We start from the raw sequence: 17,314 nt of genomic DNA on the forward strand, positions 1-17,314 counted from the left end.
AAACAATTTATTTCGGATTGATCCAGTCAATTCTATCGTATGGAATCATATTCTGGGGTAGTACCTGTTATGCGAAGAAAGTATTTACAATGCAGAAGAAAGTGTTACGTTTAATGTTATCAGTTCCGTTTCATAGACTAAGTAGACCACTGTTTCAGAAACTAAATATATTACCATTGCCATGTATATGCATTCTTGAAACAACATCATTCATACATGTGAATAAAAGAAACTTTCAACTCAATTCGGACCTACACCAATGCAACACAAGAACAACCAATCATATTCATACCCAAAATTTCCGTCTAACAAGAACTCAAAATTCGTTACACCACATAGGAATAAAACTTTATAATAAATTACCAGATCGTGTCAAACGAATGCCAAACTGGCAGTTTAAAAGGCAACTCAAGTTACTGTTACTTAAAAGTCTTTTCTATGGTTTAGATGAATATCTTCAGTGTGATCTTTCTTTGTAATGTAAATATTAAAATTTATTTGAATTTTGAAATATATAAAATAAGGTATTATTTATATTTTCTCTAAAATACACTTTTAGTTTAAGTTTTATTGTTACGTATATATTTTGTATTATTATTATATATATTGTATTATTATATATTATTTTTTAAATAATTGTATTATTAATTGTAGCGTTTCTCGTGTAATTATTATTATTATTAATTGTAATAGTAACTGTATCTCTTGACGAAGCCATGAACGCTAAGTTCTTACGGCGGAAAATGAAATAAATAAATAAAATAAACTCGGCTGGAGTCAAAAGCTGCTGTTTTTCGCTAGCTGCGTAATTAAAAATAACAATTTTCAATTGATTTTATTAATATCTACGCCAATATGGAGTCTTGATTTAGAACAAAACTAGAAATTGTTTAAGCAAGGCCAAAAGAAAGATTGGATATGGACGATTAAGCCCAAGCGAGGCCGCGGGGGCTCAGTGGTAGAGAATTCAGCCTTGGTGCGTGGTGCCCATGGTTCGATCCCAGCTTGTGCTAAGTGGGCTTTGTGGAGAAACGCCGTGTAGTGGGTTTTCTCGGGGTTCTCATGTTTCCTCCCACTTTCTTCATTCCACCATTTCATTCATTTCTCATGGTCACCATCTCCCTTAACCTCGGTGCAGAATCGAGGGACCTTAAACTGAATATTTCATTTCATTTCACCAAGCCCAAGAACATCGATACAAGAACAAGATAAAGATTGGATATGCAAGACGAATTGCATAGTAATCTTGCTCTTGGCCTTGTTTTGGTGATCACCAAATAGCGATGAGCATATTTTCTTGCTTTCCGTATAGCATGAAAAACGATAATCAAAATTACACTTGGTCTTCATTTGTACTGATGAGGCTAGCATTCTTGACTCTTGTACAGCATTAAAGATCACCAAGACTACGAAATGCAGGACCAAGACTTGACTATGTAAGACAAGGGATAAGACGCAGTATTGATGACCAAGACCCAGGGTGCGAATTGTTTGAATTTCATTTGTTGGGCTGAAAGTGATGAAATAAAATTAGTACTTTATAATTAATTATCATACTGTATTTTAAAATTAATTCATATTATATATCTTCTTACTTGCAACTATATATACTGTAAAATACGTTTTAATTACCGAGAAAAAAAATCAAAGTGGCGCGGGTCCCGGAATCATAAGAACCTATTTTGGAATGAAAGTTGAAGGGTTGGAAAAAATCACAGATGTTCTCCCGTTTCCTCAATTTTTATCGTTGTAGTTAAACGATTTCCTTTTGTCTCCGCCAAGAGACTGTTGCTACTACCTTCCGAGAAGACTCCCTGCCGTCCGAGCAGGTGAGAACACTGACCTTGAAGAAAAATTTCCTCACATAGAACTAAAGCAAGAAAAAAATTCTCCCACGTCGGACATTAATATCAGTTATAAAAAGAAATCACCAAACCTTACAATTGCCAAATATTCCATAAAGTGCATATACAAATCCCCCGTTTTATCTAGCTAGTGGTTAACGTGTAAGACTTCGGTACACGTGGTCCGGGTTTAATTTCCAATGGGAGTGCATTTTGGCGTTCACCCAGTGTGGTGACGTAGTGCTCTCAAACGGGTCGGGTTGACCCGACCCAACTCGGGTTGGGTTGGGTTATTCGGGTCGGGTCAATCGGATCAGCTCGGGTCGAGTCAATCGGGTCGGGTCGGGTCGGTTTTCAACCCGACCCAACCCGCTGAGAGCACTATTTTCAAGTTAATGGAGGTGCCGCCGATTGGTTTCTCCACTCACACTGAATTGTAGTTCCAGTTCCTCACATGTCTGGCCAGTGTTCGCCTCAATTGCTGCATGAATATCTTCACTTTGTATATGTGTTGGTCGTCTGGCACGTGGTGCGTCTTCGAGGGTTTCGTCACCGTCCTTAAACTTGTTAAACCACCACTGCACTATCCTCGCAGTCACGGCATCCTCAGCAAACACCTGGCATATCTTCCGACCTGCTGCAGCGGCGTTTGACTCCAGTTTGAACTTGTACAGCATACACGCTGTTATGGCGCTCTGTGGAGGTCCCATGTTCATTCTGTCCTTACGCAAGTTCACGGTGTAATTGAACTGCCATAACCAGGTAGTTTTGGATATACCCACACCAAGTGACCTTCGCCTTATTTTCATTCGCATTCAACTCACAGTGTGAGGGCCAATTGAACACTGGCCTCCACAAAAAGCGGCAGAACGTTCTTGGTTACCTTTATATAGGAAAAACAATTTTTTTAAAGCATACCGCAAGTGACAGGAAGATTTTTACAGAGCATCCTAATACAAGGTGGTGTGACGAAATTATCACTAGGAAAAATTTTGGAAACTAATTATATGATAGATGGTTGTGAAAAAATGTTGAAAAGACCTTAATCCAGCAATGTATCGACAGTTGTTGATAATGGTGTGAATGCGTTTAAAATATAAATAACCGTCACCATACACTCATGTGATCCCAGTTCTCATTCTTAATATGTGAGCATTTGAGATTAAGAAATAAACGCTTATATCCTATCCTGAGAGATCATATGTTTAACCCTGTAGCTGTAAGAATTTCTGAAAACAAATACAGTAAAACTAAAATATACTGTTTCTGGATATATTAGGGTAAAATTTACTGTTATGTTTGGGTATAACAAATGGTACTGTGAACTCGAAATATTTTGACAATTGGTTTTAGCGAACCAGTGAGAACCGGGTGAATAGCACCAGTGGTTGTACTTGGAAAGAAAAACACAAATCACTGAAATTAATCATTTTTTTACATTGCATTCATTAATCACATCCATCCATACCAGATAAAGGATCTTACATTGTCGATACAATGTATTTTGTACTTCTTGCACTAGTTTGTCTTTAGCGTATAATTTTAATTCCAATATAAGTCTTCTAAAGTCTATTGCAATATCGATAGATGGAATCTCAATGTCCATATGATCACAAATAAACTGTTGATCAATACAGGTATGAATCCACGAACGGTGTTGACAATCATCATACCGTCTATACACATGTTGTACAATATGCATGACACATTTCTCAAAATAGTATTTTTTCAAGAATATATTGGTTTCGTTGCATATTTCAACGGAATGTGTTACACACTGGAATACATTGATGAATTTGGTCCATTCCGTTTGTGTGAGGTACACCATGTTGCGAGGTACATGTAGTGTACTTTTCTTTTTCTTTTTTTACGTAACAGCGCCATCTTCTCCTCGAAGACTGTACGAAGCACCACTTCATGATTTAAGCCTAATTATTTGACTGTGGTCACATGTAGCTCATCGTGAAAATAATCATTCATTTAGTCGATTCGTGTACATAATATTTTCCATTCTTCAAAGTTCAGTTGTATTCTGTACACCAAATTGATCTGCTTTGCTCAATCGAATAACAGGTTCAAACGTTGTAGCACTGATACCATTCATCACATGTTTTATTTTAAATATAATTATTGGGTAATAGCTTGCGAAAAGGAATTATTTAACGTTAGAAGTACAAATCGTTTCAACTAGAACGCGCTTGCTCGAATGATTTCACCACAGATCATAGGGTTATTGCTTATATGCTGAGACGTCATTGGAATGGAATTTGCTGATGTTTGAACTGATGATTTCATCGCAAGACATAGAGCTATTGGTGACGTTATGCTGACAAGGAATTTGCAGATCAAACCAAATTCACAGATCAGGCTGTGTACAAAATTCAAATTAATGACTTCGATCCAAAAATCCTTTGTAGCATAAAGTTGCAGATCCGGTGTTTAAGAAACATAATAGTTCTTCTTGTTTTGGAGCTTCATGGGTAAATATCTTGCTGGTAAAATTATATTGTTATCATTTTTAAGTTTCACTACGATTTTTAATCCAAACGTTGTAGGGATCATTTGGCTAGCTAAGATTTTATAAGGTATATTCTGTTGTAAATCGGTAATCTTGGTAAATGATTTCATCGCATCACGTGTGTTTAGGAACTGTAGAGAAATAGCCATGATGACGGTATGATGAATACTATCTCGAGCGAAGCTTTTACAGTGTGTAACGTAAATACATGACCAAAAGAGACGAGGTGATTGAGGACACCTAAATAAGTAAAACTGTCCCTATAAACATGGGTCCAATACCCCTTAGTTTCCGAGATACAGTGTGTTCAAATGTCGAGTTCCTCCAGTGGTTCACTGTGGGAAAGTGAGTGGAAATATTCAATATTACAGGAATAATACAATCAAGTGGAATTATGCCTCTATAAATACATTCACACTAACATAGACAATGAATCTAATCAATATTTGAGGTTATTAGGTGGTCAGTATTGCCAACCTGGTACAAAGTATTATGTTTTCAAATAACACTAGACGCCCACACGTTAGCATATGATTGTTGATATCAAAACGTTCCTAAACATGGGGTAGATTCCGCTTCGTTTTCGAAAGACAAGGTGTCAAGTGTGAAGCCAATTAAAGACTCACAAAAGTAAACAACGGTTTATAGACCACAAATATTGCATGTTTCCAAAGATAAGTAATTGAGAAAAGTTCGACGGAGGAGTGTGGCTTCGACGGAGGCCACAGCGTTCGTTTAAAATGAATACAAACTTTGGAAGACAGTGCTCGTAAAGACAGTGACGAAATGTATTACAAGAATTGTACCAAGTTGGCAACACTGACAACCTAATAACCTCAAATGTTGGTTAGTTTCATTGTCTATGTTTGTGTAAATGTATTTTCATAGGCTTAATTTCACTTGGTTATTCCTGTAATATTGGACATTTCCAATCAATTTCCCCATAGTGAAGCATTGGAGAAGTCGACATTTGAACACTCTATCTCGGAAACAAAGCGGCATCGGACCCATGTTTATAGAAACACTACTTATTTGGATGTCCCTCAATCACCTCGTCATTTTTGGCCATGTATTTATGTTACACTCTGTATATAAGCGGATATGATGCAAAACTGATGACGTTGAATTACCATGTTCTGACGTGTACTATTGCATCATGATGAAACAGTGTTGCCAAATCATTTTGCTCTAAACAGTTCCGGTTCTTTTCGGAACTGTTCTTTACCAATGAGTGCAAGAGTTTACAAAAAAAAATCAAACAAAATTTTGAAACGAAACATTTTTCAAATAAAATTTTCAAACTAAAAATTTCAAACAAAAAATTTTTGAAACAAATTTTTCAAAAATGAAAAAATTTCAAACTTAAAAATTCTGAAAACAAAAATTTTCATACAAAAATTTCGAAACAAAATTTTTCAAACAAATGTTGAAAACAAAATTTTCAACTAAAATGCACCAAAAATAACTTCAAGCTTTACAGTTAACTGTCAAACTTTATCCGATTTTAACTATTCGATTAGCGAATAAACGGTTTTGATCATATTTATCAGTGAGTACGAAAGCCTGAACGAAAATGTTCAAACTTTGTCGTTCAAAATTTTCGAACTAAAACTTTTCAAACCAAGATTTTTAAATAAATATTTAAACAGTAACCGATAAATGTTAAGCAAAACTTTTAAATTGCATGCAAGAAAAATTTGAGAATCATCAACCAATCAGATTGCATAAAAATAGTGATCAGCCAATCACAAAGATTTGAAAGTCATCAACCAATCAGATAGCATGGAAGATAGTGTTCAGCAAATCAAATTGCATCAACCATAACTTTGTCAGTGATTAACCGATCAGATGGTATAACCTTAAACAGTGAGTTGTGCCTAAATTTGAAAGTGTAAAATATTAGGTATCATTTGTTGAAATATTGTCTTTAGACTATGAGTCATAACTACAACTCTAAGTTTCAAAAAGGTTGCCTATCAGATTCCATAATCTAAAGCTCGAGGTAAAAATCAACCAATCAGATTTCAGTAATCTTCCACCAATGATCTTATACTAGAATTATGTTTATCACAATTCCGAAATTTAAAGACGACCTATCTACCACTCCCGAAGTGCATCAATATACCTAAGTCTTAGAATTAACCATATAATTATATGTTGTAGTTAGGTCTCAATTAGGTCGATAGCCTCCGGCAATAGTTTACCTTAGAAGGAAATAAGCAGAACCAGCTGTGTTGTAGAAACGTGTTATTTGGTAACTCCCAAACTTACGGAGTACTGCAACAAATTTTGAAAAGGAGCATTAAAGGAAATGAATCCCTGTTCATTACCATATATTCATATAACGTGTCAAACCTCATCAAGGTAAATAACACCTTCCAAGTGGTACAACGTATTACTTATGTTTATATTTTGGTATTTCTTTTACCCATAGGCGGGAATAATCAAGACCAATGAAATGTACTACATTATGTAATTTTTTTTACACTTCTCAAATTTAAGCAGAGTGATCCTAAGTACTCCTCGCAAAGCTTAAGAGGAACGTATCAATGTACCAATGTCATGGACCCATATAAGATAATGCAATTCAATCAAGGGTCAATAACTGACCACGTAACTATGCAAATATTTGACAATGATTTACCCAATGAATGGGATAAGCTGAACCACCCAAATTTCTACAATGATACATATCCATATTCTAAGAAGAATTAAAAGATATTGATTTGACAATTCCCAAAACTTAATGGTGACGGAATGTGCCCTCCCAAAATTTAAGATTGGTGCACAAATATACCTGTGTCTTATGACAAGCAATAAACCTGTACTGATATAAAGTAACGAAGCCGTATCAAAGAAGATAAAATTTTAACATTCGGCGAAATTTGAATATTTGGCCATTTTTGTACTCATAAGAGGGAACAAGATAGACACCAACATTTACAATGGGTCCTAGAGAACGTTTACCGAATTTTATTATTCGGTAATTTCCAAATTTAAGAAATGGTCCTATGTACCCTAACAAAATTTAAAAAGGGAGCATCAAAATAGAAATGTACTATAAAGGAAATGAACGCCTGAACATACCCATATAACGTGTTAAATCCTTATCAAAGGGGCGTCAATCACTTCCAAAATTTACATTATTGACAATTTCATACCCATGAAAGGAACAAGATTTATAATGGTAATTGTTAGGGCCCTATACTATTATACCAAAATTTTAAATTCGGCAATTTCTAAAATTTAAGGGATGAACCAATGCACCCCTCCTAAGTTTTCAAATGGGTGCACTAATGTACCAATACCTAAAGAAAGAGAATAAACCTCTGTACACGAACATATAACCATATAAGGTAATAAGACTTCATCAAAGGGATGCACTAATGTACCTATACCTTAAGAAAGAGAATTGACCTCTGTACACGCCCAAATAATCTTATAAAGTAATAAGACTCCATCAGAGGGAATAAATTGGGTCAATTACAGAACACGTGATCGTGCTAATTTTTTGGCAACTTTCTAACCGTAAAAGAGAACGAGATGGAAGACCGAAATTGATAGTGGCATATATTGTAGTCTTATTATACCGAATTTTTAAATTCAGCAATTTCCAAAACTTAAAGAGTGGGCCAATGTACCCCCAAATTTTCAAAGGGGTGCACGAATGCACCTATATCTTAAAAAAATAGACGTCTGTACATGCCCATATACAGACATGTTCAAATTATTAGACTCAACCTCGAAAAATGCGAAATTGATGTTGCATGTAATTTAATGGTTTAAACCACCAATATAGGATGCTCCATTTGTTTACTGTACACTTGAAGTGGTAATATCACCGTTGAACAGCAGATGCATGAGTAGAGGGGAGGAAGTTCTGAAAGTGATATTTCAGTTATAGACAGCTAAAGTGGCTTCTAACAACAAGTTACAATCTGAAGTATTGTGGTTGCAGTCGTAAGCAGTTACGACATTCAAAGGGTTCAAGAGTTCGAATGGGCCAGTTTAAAGTGATCTTGACGTGTTTTGTGTATTAGTCTTTTATTCTATGAAGTCCTGTAATCAGCGACGCAAATCTGTCTTTAACATTGGGGGGGGGGGGCGACTAATACCTTTTTTAAGCGATATTAAGAACATTTATGAAGTTGAGAAACAATGCTGTGGAGTATCAAGGGAATAGAGTTTTCAACATTAGGCGGCGGGCATATTTGAGACTTATTCTGGGGGACATGAATTTCATCTCACTTTCCTTTGTGGCAATCGGACACACATCGTCACATTTCTCATCAAAAAACGCATTTCAAATCGGATTACTGGAGGGGACAGTCCCCCTAGTTTCAAGATTGGAAGGGACATGTCCCCTCATCCCCCGGGATTTGCGCCAGTGCCTATAATCGCGGCATAATTTGAAAAGACGGAGGCCTTTCTTCGCGTAAAGTGGTTGTCAAAACACTTTTGGCAGAAGGAAGATATACACAACGACAAATTACCATTAGAGTTGGAGTAGGGCAAAAATCTGTGTGTAAAATCTCCGTTCCAATGAGCAAGAAGCAAGTGTATAAACAAAATAGGCTTGGGAAGTGTGGGCGAATTCCAAAACTATCGCTAAGAGGTATCAGAAAACTAAAAAGATTGGCTCTGGGAAACAGAAACGCAACTTCTAGTTAATTAAACATAAAAATGGCTGAGTATGGTGTAGACATTTCGCCTGAAAATATTCGAAGAATTCTTTGCTGAGGGAATAAAAGCACTCAGGCTAGAAAGAAAGCAAAAATTACTCCAATCATGGCAAAGAAGCGTCTCGAATGGGCACGAGGCCTAGAACATTGGACTGCTGCTGATTGGAGAATAGATGTTTCCGTGACGAATCACGTGTCTTCGTGCCTGATGAATGTTCACAATATATGAGACTTCGACCTGAGGAGGAATTCAAGTTGGAATGCCTCCAACAAACAGTGAAGCATCTTACTTCAGTCATGATCTGGGGTGTGATTTTTGTTTTCGGGCTTGGGAAACTGCATATAATAGAGGGAACAATGAAGCATGACTATACCTACAAGTTCTTCAAGAAGAACTGCTTCCCCAGACTGGAATCTGGTTTGATGACGCATACTTCATCTTTATGCATGATGGAGCCCATGCCACCGGGGCAAAACTGTTACAAAATTCTTCGAGAACAACGAAATTAGTTCTCTTCCGTAGCCGGGCAATGGTCCTGATATGAACCCGATTGAAAACCCATGGAGCTTCATGAAGGAAAAGCTAAAGAAGCATATTACAATCAAATATCAATTGATCGAGAAGATCAACAATTTGTGGTATCATGATGCTGAATTGAAGCCAAAATGTGCTAAACTTGTATATACCATGCACAAAGGATAAAAGACTTAATAAAGAACAACGGATTTCATACGAAATAGTAATCTTTGGGCGAGAGATCACTTTCTTGTAAGTATTCCGTTTCATTTTTTTGTTTCCAATTTAGATACACATACTGTATAGTATTTATATTTAATGTCACGTACGCATTTGTTTAATTGATATTGAAAAGCATGTGCCATGACCGCAAGAAATTAGAACAGAGTTACAGAACAGTAATTTGGACTAAGTTCAAACGCGTTTTCTGACAATATTGTAAGAACAGTAAAATATTCAGAAACCGAATGTTGAGTCTAGTAATTTGAACACGTCTGTAATTATATAATATAATAAGACCTCATCAAAGAGAATAAATTGGATCAATAACCTCCAAAACTCGAATTTTTGACAATTTTTTAATCATAAAAGGGAACGAAATGAACCACCCAAATTTATAGTGGTATTTATTAGGGTTCTATAGTACTATAACGAATTTTTAAATTGGACTTACGAGGTCATCCAATGGACCCCTCCCAAATTTTAAGAAGGGTGCACCAATGGATTCATGCCTTATAAAAGGGAATGGACCACTGTACACATGCATATAACCATATAAGGTAATAAGGCCTCATCAAAAGGGATAAATTAGATCAAAAACCGAACACGTGGTACAATGTATTGCTTACGTTCATATTTTGGTATTTTTTTACCCATGAAGGGGAACGAGATGGGCCACCGAAATTTATGATTCATACTAGGGTCCTATACTATTATACCAAATTTTAAATTTGACAATTTACAAAATTTAAGGGGTGGGCCAAGGTACCCCTCCCAAATTTTTAAAGGGGTACACCAATGTACACATGTCTTATGAATGGGAATGGACCCCTATAATGTCCATATAACCATATAAGGTAATAAGACCTCATCGAAGGGAATAAATTATTTCAATAACCTAAAAAATGACATTTTGGCAATTTTTTACCCATGAAAGGGAACGAGATGGGCCCCAAACATTTATAGAGGTAAATACCCTGGTCCTAGGCTATCATACCCAATTTTTAGATTTGGCAATTTTGAAAATTTAAGGGGAGTGGTCCTATGTACCCCTGCCAAAAATTATGAGTAGGCCAAGGTAACCGTGCCAAAATGTAGAGGGGTCGTCCTCCGTACCCCAAGTCTTTGACAAGGGCGCCACTCCAGGGGGCACAAAAGTTCGATCAACTAGCCCCATTACTACTACATTTATGTAGAAAACTTCTTTTGTGTAGGAGTTCAAGAGCTGCCGAAATGTTTGTGGACCGTGATAGAAGAATGTTAATACATTTCATATGGTTCCAAATCTACTTGGAATGGCTGTACTAATTCCTGAAGGATCAGCTAAAAATTATGAGGACAGTACCATTCATTTTTTGGAAATTGCAAAATACACATAATAGGAAATAACCTTACCTTTGTAAGACATATCCAGTCCAAGTATCTTCTTTGGTACTTCTTATTCTAATTCCATTCTTATATATTTCCATGAGAATGAATCTTGTGTCGGCTTGCTACTTCTATGAACGTTTTATAAGTGGAAAGGTCTCTTTTGTGTAATGTGGTTGGTATTTAAATCTTCTTGTCGAAATACTGCTAAAAGGAACTAATTCTTTGTTGATTCTGTAGTAATACATGAAATCGTAACGTTATCATCAAAACTGTCATACTGAAGTAGACAAGTTGATATGGTAGAATGTACCCTATCAGGAATATCACTTTTTAAATAATATGAAAGTATGTCTAGATATTTATTATTTACTGAAAGTAATGTGTTTAATTAATCTATTATTTTATAGAATCTACACAATTAAGTTCTTTCTTCTTATTACACAATTTAACTGAATATCCTGTTAGAGATAAATGAAAAGGTGCAAGTCAGTGATGTTTGTTACATGGGAATTTCAATTTTTTTTCATTTTATCACAAATGTTACATTTTATTATTGGGAATATTTAATAGCTGGTAGTTAGTTTAATTAGAACAATTAAAAGCAATTTAAAAAACAAAGGGAACTCTGAAGATAAAAAAGTGTGATGAAAATTTTTGTGGCTTGCTGCTTTATTTTTCTGGAAAGTACACACACTGTCCTTTAATACTTACCTATATCGTGGTGCGGATAATATTCTTTCGTCGAGGCATCCATATTGGTTTTAACAAAAGACTAATAATTTTGTTACAGGGATGAATGCCCTTGGGACAGGTTTGGACTTTGATATCGGTGTTATGTACTTTCGAGCACATTGTGATGTTTGGGTTCATGACTAGAGTATACATAATATACTTTGATGCAGCTTGTTACTAAGAATACTTCAGCAATTAATAACTTCGCACTTAGCCAGCAGCTTCAGCATGAGTACAGAATTGTCAAATAAATAATGTTTACAAACTATTAAATAAGAAAGAGCTAGTGAGCTTCTATTGCGCCACGAGTTTCTGAACTTAAACTAATTATAAAATCATTTAAAAGGTACCAACTATAAAGGATAGCTTTTGAATTTCAAACTTATTTAAATATCTGTACAAAAACACAAATGTATCTGCAAAAACAACTCAAAAGTTACCCTGAAAGTTCCGTGAGAGGAACAACAGCTTTGTATTAAATCGTGTGAAACTAGCCCAACTTTATTTAAAACTAACTTTTGTCGAAAAGTTAATGCACAACTCTGACGTTCTCTCTTCTGAGGACTGAAATTCTTGTTGCACGAGAACGTTTAATTGGGTTATGGACTTTTACACTTGTTTCAGCCACTTGCTAATTTTTTTGATTCCTTCTGACTTTTTAAATCTTTTTGCTTCATTGTAAATCTTTTGAAGAGAAATGGCTTAATACTTTCAGCTAATTAGTGATTAGAACAGGATCTTTACCCGCAGCTGCATCATGGCTTTGGGAATAATTTTTCCCACAACAGCACAAGTGACGTTTTAGTTGTATTTGTTTCACAACGGCGAGGTTGAACGAAGGGCTGACATTTGATCAAGCTTAAACGTATGCTTATATCGATGTCAGGGCATGGCCATTGTTTTCAATGCACACTAGAATTAAATGTCATTCTGAATGCACAATGTCGTTTGTTTTTTTACGCAAAAATAACACTAACGGGAACAAGATCTTCCAGAAGCCCCACCTCATCATCGTGATTTAAGACAGTAACAGATTTACTGGATGAAGTATAATAGTTTATTTTTTATGACAGTATGACGTAATTCAAGAAACAACCCAGGAAAAGCTGTATTTACGTGTATTTTAAGGCGTTTCATGGTATGAATTCAAAAATATCTGGAGATGTTCTTTTTCGGGATTTGGTATCAAACATTTGAAACTACATTTTTTAAGTAAGTCGAGAATAAAAGTGCGTTGGGACACTTTAAAGTAATATTTTTTTAGGTGTTAATTTCAGACTTACCTGGTTTTAATTTTTAAAGTAAAATGAAATTTATTTCCGTGTTTTTTACAAAAATAATTCGAAACTTACTTTTCCAAGATATGGATGTACGGCATAAAATTGAATTTCCAATTTTGGAATCAAGATTCAGAAATTTTATTTGCTAATATTTATGGAGACAACCAAATCATCGAAAATATATATCAGTAGTCTCTTGTATTGAAATATCGAAACCATGTTTCTGTGGGTTATTATAGTATGTCATTTGTTTAGACAGTGATATTCGGTATTCAAACAAATATCATAAAGTGAATTTTTATTTGTTCTTAAATTAGATATACGTTGGAGTGATGATATACCATTTATGTGTTGAATCCTCATGGGGTAGTGTCTTCTTGTATGCGAAAGAAGAACGCAAACAACTGCGCTATGATGACATAATGTCGGCATTCATTCATTAACGGCAAAGCGACAATAGTAACTACTAAAGTATGATGGTATTATCTCGATATTCATGTAAAGGAAAATTTAAGTATTCAAAAATTACAAAACAGAATGTTGGTACTGAAATTATTTGTAATCATAAGTAGGAGTGACAATTAACATTTTTTTGATGTAACCATCTGATAGAATCAATCTTTATGATGTCTTTTGTTAATTAATCAAGCAGAACAATTCAGTTCTAAGAATGTTTCCGTTAAAAGCAGTATATATGCTCGTCAGAGAGAGAGAGAGAGAGAGAGAGAGATAATAAATTCATATTGTCAGGACATGAAAAAAAAACAAATTTTGCACATTATAAGAATATGAACTTACTATAAAAAAAAAAGAAAAATAAAGTTTTTAAATCTTATGAAAATAAGATTTTACATTTGAACATGATTTTTACTCGTGAAGTCGTAGTGAAGTCTTTGAGTTTTACTTCCCACGGTTATGCCGCTTAGACCAAAGAAGACGGTGATGATGAGTAATGAATGAAATTGTGGAATGAAGAAAGTGGGAGGAAACAGGAAAACACCGAGAAAACCCACGCACACGGTGTTTGTCCACCACAAAGTTCACTTGGCGGGGGCTGGGATCGATCCCGGGACCCCAAGCACCAGAGGTGAACGCTCTACCACTGAGCCACCGCGGCCCCGATTTTTATTCGTGTTGCGGACTTTATATTAAGCCAAATATTTTCGTTTTTTAAACCTGCTCTTTTTTCTCTCGGATATTTTATTATCTTGCGGCAATATATGCATTAACCTGCTAAGTCACTTATACGAGATAACGCTTTCCTTAGATGCAATATCAAAAATACAGCATTTTAAGATCCTGTAAATAAGGAGGATCTTATCTTTAAGTTGAGTGTGATATTACAGGAATTACTTGACCCAGTTTAGATTTAATTAGATGCAATTTGTTGCGCAAGTTTCGAAATTGATTTTAGAGTTCACGAACTATTACAACCTGTGTTTGAATGTGATTCAGTAAACATCACTTCTATGGCTTTTCTAAGTTAATTTAATCACCAGCAACTAGAGTAGCCTTAACAGTTTCTTTCAAGCATGTTTTTCGGGGGCAGAGAGTGCCCCTGGACGAGATAAGATTAATACTAACTAGAAGAGTATTAGGAATGGGAGATTCAGAATACAATAAATAAATAAACATTTTAATATTGCTACTTTACACGTGTTCTAAAGCTCCTGCTCAAGCTATTATTGGTTTTTCATACTTAAAGATTAGGTGGTACCTTGTATCTATAACTACCAACCTTGAACAAGTAAGTGACAATTCAACATCTTGTTACGCATATTTCAGAAAATGTAAGACAAGTAGCTGTAGTCTTTGTTAATACGTAGTTTTAGACTGCCAACGTCAACGTTTTCTAAAAGAAACATTACTAACAATACGTCTTTTCAGGCGTCATGTAACACGCGTTCAACCACAAGCTATTTATCTTTATATGCTTGAACACAATCATCACATAAATGAAAACTGTTAGTGAATTAAAGAGCGCTGACTTACAGCCTATTTTTCCTTGACAACTGGGGTTAACTTGTTATCTTATTTGTGGGTAAAGCTTTTTGAGACCAAACATTTAGGAAAATACCTCTCCTCAATCCTGGCAGGGAATGATTTAGTATATGGTGATTGAGGCTTGTTTTCTTCGCAAATATTTTTCCACAAATACGGCACCTTAATGGTTTCTCATCCGAGTGATTTAATATGTGAATGTTTAGCACTGATTTCCGTGAGTAAGTTTTTCCGCAATGTGGACATAAATGTGGTCGCTCACCTGTATGAGTTAATATGTGGTCGTTCATATCTAGTTTTCTAACAAATGCCTTCCCACAATAAGAACATGAATGTGGTCGCTTAGTTGCCTTAGTTAATCGATGCTTTTTGGTAGGTGATGTAAGCGCTAGAACGTTCTCATATTTATTGCATGAATGTAATGTATCTTGCACGTGGGACAATGCGTGAGAATTAAGGTTAAATCTATTTGTGAATGCCTTTCCACAGTCATTGCATACAAATGGTTTCTCACCAGTGTGAGTTAGTGTGCTTTTTCAGAATTGATTTTAGAGCAAAAGTTTTTCCACAATCATTGCATGTGTATGGTCTTTCGCCTGTGTGCGTTCTGATGTGGTTCCAGAGATGACATTTCTGCGCAAATCCTCTCCCGCAATAGAGGCAGGAATTCGGTTTCTTACCTGTATGTGTTGACATATGTCTTTTTAGACCTGATGGATGCTCAAAACTCTTACTGCAAATTCTGCAGTTATGTGATTTCCAATTTCCGTGAGTTAACATATTTGTATTCATATTAGTTTGTAAGGGAAATGTGCGATCAAAGAGCTGGCGTGGATATTCTCTGTCCACTTTAAGAGCGCAAGTGACAGTCATCAAAGATGAGTTTTGAGGAAGTGGCTTCTTACACTCTAATGTACCCTCTATTTTCCTGAAGGAGTACTGCTCATTACAATTTTTATTTAAAGGATGTGTTTGCAAGCGTAATCTGAAACAAATGATGCCATGAAACAGAAAGTACTTGTTTTGAAAGATGTTATAATATATAAATAAAAACTGATTACAAGGGCTATTTATCTATCTTCTTTAAACATGTATACAAGGTTCTTCTGCGACCATGATTGTGATTTAAATATATCAAAAGGAATGACAGTAGAAAAAATGTCAATTATCACTTTTGTGAAGTAGGATCTTCCAAAAATTGTACAAAAATGGATAGTGTGAATTCGAATATCTCGAAGAAAATCAAACACTGAACTCAAGCGGCATACTGCTACTTTATTTGTGACATGCATATGATTTTTATATAAAAAATGTCAGGTTGGTTATTTGGTCGCGGATACCATAAATAATGGAAAGAAAGCAAAGGATCATTGCTAATTTCAAGTGCTGAGTAAAACTAATCATGCATGGGTCGAATAGCTAAGAGCAAAATATAAAACGTTTATAGAAAGTGGCTGTTGGAAATATTCGTAAATTAATAGGCGTTTCCTCAAGCTCTGTTAAGCCACAGAGGAGAACCAGATGAGATAACGAAACGTGATTAGATAAATCTGTAGTTAGAGATCGTACATACCTCATACCGAAAATACACACTAGGTTTGAGTCATTATGAAGTAACAAGCGTTAAAACATACCGAATTGAATCGACGCGCCGCCAAGTAGGCACTATGTGACGTAATTCAATTTCCCCAGTCGTAATATTATAATAGTCACAATGTATGTTTTGGGTAATTAAGAAATTTTACAGTAAATTTGTAAGAGACCTGTGATTTCAATTTCTACAATTTCTCAAGATTTAAAGAAATACTTTGCAATATACACGAAGAGATTAGACGTAACTGGAATTCTGTGGCAGAAGGCTACTTTGATAGGAATTCGTCAATTGTACGGTTCGGGGGATGGGTAGAATATGGTTTCTGAACCTTTCAATCTTTGGATTAGAGAAAATTTTATCTACCTGCAGAAACTGAATTACACTACGTAGTTCACACTTGAAGGGTGCTTCTATTCAACTCGATATGTTTAGGCGCTCTCTATTTTTTAAAGATTGAACAACAGAGTCTGTCTCTCGGTACGGTGAACGTGCGATCTCCAGTGAAAAAATTTGGTATATCGGCGTTTCACCATCTCACATTGTTCTTTCTGAGCTT

At 35.4% G+C, this 17,314-nt stretch overlaps 1 protein-coding gene across 2 annotated transcripts in view; it reads right to left on the reverse strand.

Moving 5' to 3' along the window:
- LOC145690860 (uncharacterized) overlaps positions 1-17,314 on the reverse strand; it is an 89,901-nt gene that overhangs the window by 16,818 nt on the left and 55,769 nt on the right. Inside the window, exon 3 of one of the 2 annotated variants that reach the window (XM_081766233.1) lies at positions 11,652-16,149. The exons of the other annotated variant lie outside the window; for it this stretch is intronic. Coding sequence (XP_081622359.1) covers positions 15,675-16,149 — 475 coding nt within the window. The 3' untranslated portion in view covers positions 11,652-15,674. Of the gene's footprint in view, positions 1-11,651; positions 16,150-17,314 lie in introns of those variants that run through there. 2 annotated transcript variants of the gene reach the window in all.

Source organism: Thermobia domestica, chromosome 7, assembly GCF_964235325.1.
Source record: "Thermobia domestica chromosome 7, izTheDome1.hap1.1, whole genome shotgun sequence".
Taxonomy (NCBI): Eukaryota; Metazoa; Arthropoda; class Insecta; order Zygentoma; family Lepismatidae; genus Thermobia; species Thermobia domestica.